Source organism: Vombatus ursinus, unplaced genomic scaffold (assembly GCF_900497805.2).
Source record: "Vombatus ursinus unplaced genomic scaffold, bare-nosed wombat genome assembly UNPS02014837.1, whole genome shotgun sequence".
NCBI classification, from domain to species: domain Eukaryota; kingdom Metazoa; phylum Chordata; class Mammalia; order Diprotodontia; family Vombatidae; genus Vombatus; species Vombatus ursinus.
In genome coordinates, this window is record NW_020954615.1 from 4,781,709 (window position 1) to 4,792,301 (window position 10,593).

The 10,593-nt window shown below is 39.3% G+C and overlaps 1 protein-coding gene across 1 annotated transcript in view; it reads left to right on the forward strand.

Annotated features, from left to right (window-relative positions):
* ADAM28 (ADAM metallopeptidase domain 28) overlaps positions 1-10,041 on the forward strand; it is a 90,754-nt gene extending 80,713 nt beyond the window's left edge. The window contains exons 19-23 of the mRNA XM_027840028.1: positions 1,227-1,332; positions 2,742-2,829; positions 5,207-5,272; positions 5,674-5,739; positions 8,741-10,041. Coding sequence (XP_027695829.1) covers positions 1,227-1,332; positions 2,742-2,829; positions 5,207-5,272; positions 5,674-5,739; positions 8,741-8,761 — 347 coding nt within the window. The 3' untranslated portion in view covers positions 8,762-10,041. The remainder of the gene's footprint in view (positions 1-1,226; positions 1,333-2,741; positions 2,830-5,206; positions 5,273-5,673; positions 5,740-8,740) is intronic.
* Positions 10,042-10,593: the final 552 nt, after the last annotated feature.

A 10,593-nucleotide genomic window follows, 5' to 3' on the forward strand; every position in this document is an offset into this window, starting at 1 on the left:
TTCTTCTTCTTCTTCTTCTTCTTCTTCTTCTTCTTCTTCTTCTTCTTCTCTTCTACAGGGAATTAAAATTCATTGATTCTATGAATTGCTAGGGTGAAAACTTCCCCAGTGCAGAGCTGATGACCCCTCTGTAACATAGTGTTAGAGAGTCACTTTGGGGACACTGAGAGGTAGAGGATCATAAGATAGTATGTATCAGATGAAGGACTTGAATTCAGTTATTTCTAGTTTCAGAATCAAAACTGTATCTCCTATCCACCCTGTTAGTCAGTGCATACATTATTCTCTTTGTTTTACAGATAAAAAAAAAGAAACTCAAAGAAGGGGACTTATCCAAGGTCTTTCATAGATAGAATGATTTAAAACAATATCGAGACTCTGGATCAAGTGTTCTTTCCAGAACACTAGGCTTATTTTCTAGAGAAGGGCAACTGTAGAAAAGTCTGCAAAAATATATTATTGATTTATACAGGGTAGACTGTGATCCAGGGGGAAACAAAGAGACTATAATTCTAGAACCAGAGAACAGCCACAAACAGCCTCACTTTCTTGTGTAACACAGGGGCAATATAGGACAGTAAAAACCAATTTATATTTGGAGTCAGTTCTAGATGCTTCTCCTTGGAAAGGCCACTTTACCACCATTATCATTAGTTTTCCCATTTTCAAAATGAAAATATTAGACTAAATGACCTTCAGAATCCCTTCCAGTTCTAAGTCTACGTCTCCATGTCCCCCAAGTGACATTTACTGGGATGATTAAATCCCTTCCTAATAAGGAGATGCTAAGGTATGACCAGGAGTTGAGCTTTGGAGAAAAAAAAGTTGGGAATTACTTGCTCCATTTCAACTGTGCCCTGTCTTCACTGATGTTTGTTCTCAATGAACATTTTTCCATCACGTTCTTAATATCTTGTATTTATGCACTGCATTCTCAATGTTGTCAATTTCCCCATTGTGTCTTCAAGAATGTAGATTTCTCCATTACAATCTCAGAGTCATAGGTTTCTCCACTGTGTCTTCGAAACTAGATTTTTCCATTTTGTCATCAAGGTTGTAGATTTCTTTATTATTTGCTGTACATTGGAGATTTCTCCCTCATGTTCTCAATGTTGCAGATTTATCCATTGTGTTCTTACAATTATAGATTTACTGATCTTGCCCTCAGATTTCTTCATTATGTTGTCAGGGTCTCAGGTCTCTCCTTTATGTTATTAACATTACAGATTTTTCCATTGTGATGGGTATACTGGTTGCACTCTCCATGATAGTTATCATTGCTGTGATTATCATCCGACATCAGAGCAAAGCTAAGAGGAAAAAAAATATGAGGTAAGCCTGTTTCCCCTGTGCCAGAGATTCTCCCCCCGGTTTTGTGATGTTCCCAAAGGTGATCTAAATTGAGAGAGGTCACACAATTCTCACAGCAAAATTAACATTAGTCCACTTTTAATAATAAAATAAATGTGTCTGAAAGTACTTTGAGTATTAGAGGAAGGAGAGAATGTCATAAAATCAAATCATGGTAGCAAGTCAACTTCCAAAAGACTGAATTATTATGTATAGAGTGAAGAGGAAAATAATATTACTAAAAGAGCTGACGATGTAGATAAAGCATTTTATGTTTTACCAGGCTTTCCACAGCTATTACCTTACTTGATTCTCAAAGCAGTTCTTCAAGGGACTAGTCCAGGTACTACAATCTCAATTTTATAAACAAGGAGATTGTAACCCAGAGAAACTGATTTAAATTTTTAGATGACAAATAACTTTCTAAGGAGCAGAGAATTGTAATAATGATTAAAATACTTCATATTTTCATTGCATTTTCCATTATCTTCCCCCAATGGCCCTGAAAGGTAGACAGGACCAGTGTTATTATCACCATTTTATAGAGGAGAAGAGTAAAGTAAAGAGATATTAAATGACTTTCCCAGGATCACACATCGAGAAATTGAGTTCAGGTCTTCTGTGACAAAGAAAAGCCAAACACATTCAGACACTTCCTACTTTGGCTCCTTGTTGATGTATTTTTCCATTTCCTTCATTTAGTCATCTCTGGACACCAGAGTGACAGAACACAGAAAGCATTTTTCAAATGTGTACTATGTACTGGAAAGAAGTGGTGTGGAGTGATGGGGAGAGATTTTGGCCTCAGAGTCAGAAAGATATGGTTCCAAGTTCCATCTCTCAAACTTAAACTCCTGACTCTGATTCCATGAAAATCATTTAATCGCTTAGTGTTCTAAGCAATTAAGACTTTGCATTATAGAGAAGGTGCCAACCTACATTGGTAGGAGAAGATCCCGCATCCATCAGTTCCCTATATTAATAATAGTTTTGAAAAATACTTTATGAATTTTATTTCATTTCATCCTCACAACTCTGAGAGGTAGGTGCTATTATTAATCTTATTTTGTCAATAAAGAAACTGAATCAGACTGTGGCTGTAACTTTCTGAGAGTTACACAGCTAATTGGTATCTGAGGCTGGATTTGAACTCAGGGCCTCCTAACTCCAGATCCATCACTCTCTGCACTGCATCATCTAATTGCCTATATCAATGAAATGTCTATCAATGAAATCACAAACCCACTTCTTACTTCCTATGGACGAGGCATTTTGCCAGGTGCTGGGGATAAACAGATAGAAAGACAAGCTGGCCCTGATTTCCAGGACCTTATATTCTGTTATGCACAATGACTGATGGAGGTTTAATAAGAGACCACTTTTAACCGTAGCCAGTCCTGCCCCACCTCAGGCTCCAAACCAAGGCAATGGAGACCAATGAAGAAACAACAGGAAATACAAAGCACTCATTGTCACGAGGTAAGCTGTTGTTTGTACTATGATTCCTTTGTCCTTCCTGACTTCTCTCCACTTCATGCTCCTTTAACTCTGTCCCTTCACTCCTTGGACATTTTTAATCCAAATCATGGATCAATAAAAACATTTATTAAGTGCTTACTATGTGTTAAGCATACATACATATTTGTATACCTACCTACATATATACATACATATAAATGTATATGTGTACATATATGTATCTATAAAAAGACTATGGTAAAAAAAGGAAAAGTGGAAGCTGAACCACAGGACAGATACAACATGCTAAAGGGCTAAAAATAGAGAGGAGAGATCATTCTTTCTGGGTTGGGTGATCATGCATAGTTTTCTCATGGGGATGACATTCGCCATTGTCTTTGAAGGATTGGGAAGATTTTTAATGGGTAAAGCTGGGAGAGAAAATATTTCAAGAAGAAAGAATAGCATGATCAAAGACATAAAGACAGGAAAATATAGATGAGAGAGTAAGACATACAAAAACAGACTTGATTTCAGCTAAGATGTAGGGCTCATAAAGAGGAAAAGTAGGAGGAGTGAATTGGAACAAGACTATGGATGGCAGTGAATTCTAAGGTGAAGGGTTTGGATTCCATTATACAGGTGCTAGGAGCCAGTGAAGTATGCTTTCAGGGAACTTAGATTCTAATTCAAAGATGCAATACATATAGGGCAATCATTGCCAGGAAAAAAAAGTTGCTTTGATCTAGGGAGTCACGGTGATGCTGAGTGGAGCCACTGAGTGGTCCGTCATTATGGCTTTTCCAGAAGTAATAGTATCATTAACATGATTACTGTTCCCAAAGCTAGAGCAAGAAACAGGTGGAGAAGGCATCCATGACAACAAACTGGATGTCAAAATACTGACATTGGGTAGCCTCTAGTATCCTGGTGGATGGCTGAATGGTATCTGAAACACAGTACAGAGTTAGTTAGATGTAATGGGACATACATGATTTAGTTAAAATAAGATTTATGTCAATGTTGTGTTTAAGAATAGTAGAGGATCCTGGAGACTGTATTTAAATATTCCTCAGAGAAAGAAAGAAAGACAGAAAGAAAGAAAGAAAGAAAGAAAGAAAGAAAGAAAGAAAGAAAGAAACACACAAACATATACCTTTTTTATTTTTTAATTAATTTATTTTGATTTATCAACAATCACTTCCATAAGCTTCTGAGCTTCAGATTTTTCTCCCTCTCCCTTCCTACCTTCCTCCCAAGACGGCACACAATCTGATATAGGCTATACATATACATTCCTATTAAACATATTTTCACATTAGTGATGTTGTAAGTAAGAATTAGAACCAATAGGAGGAACCACCAGAAAGAGGAAACAAAACACAACAGAAGAAAAAAATAGCATATCGTATGCTTCGATTTGCATTCAAACTCCATAGTTCTTTCTTCTTTGTGGATAGCATTTTCCATCATGAGAGGCCTTTAGAAATGTCTTAGATCCTTGTATTTCTGAGAAGGGTTAAGTTTATCAATATTAATCATCACACAATGTGGCTATTACTGTGTACAGCATTCTCCTGGTTCTGTTCACTTCACTCAGCATCAGTCAATATAAGTGTTTTCAGGTTTTTCTGATGTCTGCTTGCTCATCATTTATTATTGCACAATAGTATTCCATTACATTCATATACCACAACTTGTTCAGCCATTCCCCAATTGATGGGCATCCTCTCAATTTCCAATTCTTTGCCACCACAAAAAGAGCTGATGTAAATATTTTTGTACACTTGGGTCCTTTTCGCATTTGTATGTTCTCTCTGGGATACAGCCCTAGAAGTGTTATTGCTGGGTCAAAGGGTATGCACATTTTTATAGCCCTTTGGGCATAGTTCCAAATTGCCCTCCAGAATGGTTGGATCATTTCACAACTCCACCAATAATGCATTAGTGTTCCAGTTTCCCCACATCTTCTCCAACATTTATCATGTTTCTGTTTTGTTATGTTGGCCAATCTGAGAGGTGTGATGTGGTGTCTTGGAGTTGTTTTGATTTGCATTTCTCTAATCAATACTTATTTAGAGCATTTTTTCATATGATTATAGATGGTTTTAATTTCTTCATCTGAGAATTAAAGATATATCTTGAGAGCAGAGATCGTTTCAATGTTTGTATTTATATACTAAGCTCCTGGCACAGAGAAAGCACTTTAATAATTACTTGTTGGTGGATAGCTGGCTTTGTTAATTAGTATGAATTATGGGTTGATCTCAGAGCTCTTTTGGTCTAGGAGCTTTCAAGCTTTTTGGGTATTACTTCTGAAGGAGCACCATATCCATCTGGGGGTGATGTGTTGCTATTGTTTCCTTTTTTTTTTTTGACAAGCCATTTTTTAATGTAGATGGGTCCCGTGAGTCCACCTGTGTCTACACCTCCAATGGAAAGTAATAAACCACCACTTTCTTCTGTAAGTATAACAAAATCCCTTCTTCCCTTTTCCTTTCTTCTTAACTTTCTTCCTTTCTAATTTCCCTAATAACATTGTCAGACCTATTTACGTACCTGTTGTCTCACTCATCAGATTGTAAACCTTTGACCATTTCCAAAGTCGTATGTCTCATCCTGCATCTTGAGTCCATCACTTCTCTGTCAGGAGATAAGCAGGCTTTAGGCATAAACTTTCAATCAAAGTCTGAAAGTTCATGAAAATAATGAAACCTTGAGGTTTGGAGCACATCAAAGGACAGAATCACATTTGAAACCATCCCCCTTTGAGGATGAAACTATTTGGAAAACTCATCTTCTTCATTCAGTATGTCCAGGTATATACTCACATCCTGAAACTAACAAACTCTTCTTTTTCCCTAGCTGATTATGAAGCCAACCTTTCCACCGCCTCTTATTCCTACAACCAGGTCCTCATTTGTCCACCCAGTAAGTAACTAACCAAGTGATTCTGAATGATTCATGTTCTTTTCCCTTTTTTTAAAAAATTTTTATTTTTAGGGAATTGGGGTTAAGTGACTTGCCCAGGGTCACACAGCTAGTAAGTGTCAAGTGTTTGGTCTGAGGCCGGATTTGAACTCAGGTCCTCCTGACTTCAGGGCCGGTGCTTTATCCGCTGTGCCACCTAGCTATCCTGATTCATGTTCTTTTCTAAAGATCACACGAGAAGTATATTCCAAACTTAGAACAATGGCACTTTTTCCCCCTCCACATGCACTTTCCACATTCTGTTATTTGTTGTGCTTACCTATGTATATGTGCTATGTATGCCCTGTCTCTCCTTACAAGGATGAGAAGGATAAAAACCATAGAATCACAAAAATTAAGAGCTGGAAGGGGCTTCATTGACCCCCTAGTCTAACACATAGACCAAAGGAATCTCGACTATAACACACACAACTATAGTGGTTGTCGAACCTCTGATTAAATACCTCCAAGAGGGAGACTCTAACATCTCTCACAGCAGCCCATTTCACTTTTGGACAGTTCAAGTCATGGAGGCAGCTAGGTGGTTCAGTGCTGGGTCTGGAGTCAGGAATCAGGAAGACCTGAGTTCAAATCCAGCCTCAGGTACTTACTAGCTGTGTGACCCTGGATAAGTCACTTAACCTCTGTTTGCTTTATTCCACTGGAGAAGGAAATGGTAAACCCCTCCAGTGCCTTTGCCAAGAAAACCTCATGGACAGTGTTGGCATGATATGGTCCATGGGGTCATGAAGAGTTAGACAGGACTGAACAACAAGAAAAGTCATTATGGATTATTTTTGTCCTGACACCAAGCCTAAATTTACCCCATTTATAACTCCCACTTACTGCTCCTGGTTCAGCCCTCTGGCTCCAAACAGAACAGATTGAATTTCTCCTCCACATGCTCTTGCTACTGTTATTCAGTTGTTTTCAGTCATGTGACCCACTTGGGGGTTTTCTTGGCAAAGATACTGGAGCTGTTTGCCATTCCCTTCTCAAGGATCCCATTTTATAGGGATGAAAGTGAGGCCTAGTGATTAGGTAATGTGCCCATGGTAACACAGGTGGTAGGTATGGTTATGGGGGAGAAGCGTTTGAGCCCAGGTCTCTGAGTTCAGAACCAATATTCTCTCCACTCATTTGAGATAGTATTTGTACTGAGAAGAGGTCTAGATTTGAACTGATGCTCCTTTTCCTGTCTCGCTTTCACAACCTAGAAAATTAAGAGATTGAACTAGATTCTGTTTCAGGGGCTTTCCATCTCTAATTGGTGTGCTTTTAAAAAAATCACCTTTTCTTCTCTGTTGGATTCAGCTCCCTCCATCCTCTGACAACTTTGAATGACCTCAACTGTAATAATGGTCACCCCAGTTTTACACGAGACCTCGAGTATATATTTATAATGTCACATTAGTGGTCTGAGAGGGCTGCAGCAAAATTCATGTTTTAAAGGCAGCAATGAGCCTAGTATTTCACATGGTGGTATTTCCTTTTCCTGTTTTCAAACACAAACCCTGGCTGTATCTCAGGTAACAGAAACCTGGGGGAACTCTCCCCAGGAGATAATACTTCTAGAGGCTAAACAGGGAGGTAGAATGCTAGAGTTGGAGGAGGAAAGATATGGTTCAAATCCCTCTCAGACATTGACTGTGTGACCCTTGACAAGTCAGAAGATGACACCTCTACAGCTTGAAAGACCCCAGGGGTCATCTAGTTCATTCACTTCATTTTGCAGATGAGGAAACTGAGTCTCTGAGAGATTAAATGACTTGCCCAGAGACTATCAGATTTGGTAGTTAGTGTCTGAGGTTAGATTTGAACACAGATCTCCCATTATGAGGACCAAATGAGACAATAAATGTAAGGCATTTCATAAATATTAATAAAGCCATATAAATTTGATCTTTAATTAACAGCCATCACCTCTATATTTGTATGACATGAACAGAACAGACACCGAGACAGGGCTCAAATAATGCCCACAATGCATAGGTTGTCTTCTATGACTGCCTCCCAACCCCCATCCACAGTCCCCACAGTCTGGGTCTTAGATAACAATCAGCAATAGTCCAAGAAAGAAAAAGAGGCAAAAGGAAGCCTTCTAGCCCACACGATCCCTGGCTGATGAATTTGGGCCAATGTGGAACATCTCCTGTTGCACTTGCTCTATTCTCTTGCTCTCTTCAGGATCCCAAACGCCTTGAGAAAGGTGCTTTGTAATCCTTAAAGTGATAGGGTGAATGGGGCACAGGCCCAAGGAGTCAGAAAGACCTGGGTTTGAATTCCACCCCAGTCACTACTTTTGCTATGTGACTTGGGACAAGCCACCTAAATCCTCCAAGCTTGTTTCCTCACCTGTAAAAGAGGGGCAGTAACAACACCCGCCTCACAAGGCTGTTGTGAGAATCAAAGCAGATTATACATACACATAGCTAGATAATAGATATCACTTTGAAAACCCTAAAGCACTTTGGAGATGTTAGCAATTACTCTATTATAATTATTCCCTTAACTCCTTATTGTCAAGTAATGCTCTCTAATAACTGCATTCAATATCAATATTGATCTTTAAAGGATGAGGAAGCACAAGGTCAAAGAGACTGAATTTTTTATTGAGGTCACACAGTTAAGCACATGTCAGAAATGGGATTTGAACCACATTCTCTTGACCCCGAGTTCAGCACGCTATCCACTGTGCCAAGAAGTCCCCCTTCCCTGTGTTTGCCGGATTCCCCTAGCCTTAAATCTCTACCCCTCCTGTCACGGACTTTATTGATATCGTGAATCTTGTCTCTTTGTCCATGAGTGAGTCGTTACAAAATGCCGCATTTAAAGTGAATCAGTAAAACTGATTACCATTATTCTTATGAGGATCTCAGGTTCATTAATTTCTAGTTAAAACATTCACATGATAGTTACTTGTTGAGAAATTCATTCATGCCAAAGCTTTATCGTTTTTTAGGGCACACATCCCCAAGCTTGAAGCATCTGCACAAGGATAGGTGAACAATCCAGAAATCCAGAAGATAGGACAGGAATCTGGGCAGAAGAAAAGACCTCCATTCATTTTTCAGGATCAAGGTTCTGGTGGACCTCAGTAGATAGAACATTCAATCTTCAAGGGAAATGTGCTCTAATGGAACAATGATGGAACTTCTTCACCAAAAGGTGTCATTATGGGGCAAAATAGAAGAGGCCGGAATAGAGTGGAGTGATGATTTAAGGGCCTGACTAGCTCCCTGGTTCACCAGAGACAGGAGAAGGGGATAATGTTCAAAGCTTGAATGCAGAGTTAGGAATGGAGTGTGAATCTGTGATTTCACTGGTATAGGGAATTTCTAGGTGAGTAAACTCCCTCCACCAATGCAGATTAGCATCTTCTCTGTAACTTAAAATCTTAAAGAGTTTCCTAGAACACAGAGATGATGTGACTTACCCAGGGTCACACACCCAGGACGTGTCAGAAGCGCAACTTGAATCCAGATCTTCCTAGCTTCAAGGACAGATCTCTCTCCACTATACCACCCTGAATTTAAAAACAAAATAAAACAAAACAAAACCATAAAATTTCCCATTGTCCTTCGATGGTGACTTCTGCACATCACTCCCTAACTTGCCTTGAGTGCCCTAGGAGGCTTATCCATTTGTTAGCCAGTGACATTTACAAACACAAAAGCCAATGTTTCAGACCTGATGATGTCATAAACACTGTTAGATACTATCTTTTCCCATAGCAAAGGATGGGGAAGCCCTTTATGAGGGAGTCTGGCTCTCTCATTTTGGAGTGGAGGAAACTGAGACCCAGAGAGGTTAATGGACTTGTACCTCCAACCTCCACCTTAAAGAATCTCTGGCTTTGCTTCTTCAAAGCTTAGCTCGGGTTCTATATCCTACATAAGGCTTCCCTCACCTCTTACTGACCCTTTCTCTCTCTTGAAATTACTTTGTATTTTTGTATATACCTTGTATTTACTTCTACAAATGTGATTTCCCTTTCGTAGAGTGTAAGCCCCCTGAGGGTAGGAACAGTTTAATTTTTGACTTTGTATTCTCAGCACTTAGCACAATGCCTGTTTCATGAAAGGAACTTAATAAATGTTTATTGACTTGAGCCAGGAGAAGAATCAAATTCAAACCTAGGTCTTCTGATGTCAAATCCAGCCTTCTTTGCATTAATCCATATTGTCTCGCAATACTTATGTACACCCTGAGCGTGTCAAATCAACATCTCATTAAATCGGTTTTCCCTTCAATTAATGCTAATTTAGTGAGATTTTACATTGTAATTCAAAGTTTCAGACTGACACTATACATAATAATCACATTTTATATGGAGTGATGGATATGATAGGATACAGGAGAGTAAGATGTTAGTACCCAAAATAGTTGACTCTATTTTGCCTTGTGCTGAACCTGGTTTCAAAGATTTTGCTTCTGTGATCTTACTGAATGATGGTTTTTGAAACTACCAATGAGTTTATTTTTTTCTATACCTGACTTTAGTATAGTTACCTCCAAACAGACATGGTGGGGGGAAGGGGCCCTGCAGAGAGGGGTAACTTCTCCTGCTTTAGATCTTTCCTGCCCACAGGAGTGATGGAAACCCTCCCCCTTAGCTTCCCCTGAACTCTCCCATATGGCCCTGGTGTTCTGCAGAGGCTCCTCTCATAATCCTTTCAACTGTAACTTTGACCCTGCCCCAATCTCCTATTCTCTTACCTCTAACCTAGCTCAGCCATCATTGTCTGCACCTGGCCCCACCCTAGACTAGACCCCTTCCACAAGGCCCAGGTTGCTGCAGCTCACCTGGAGTAC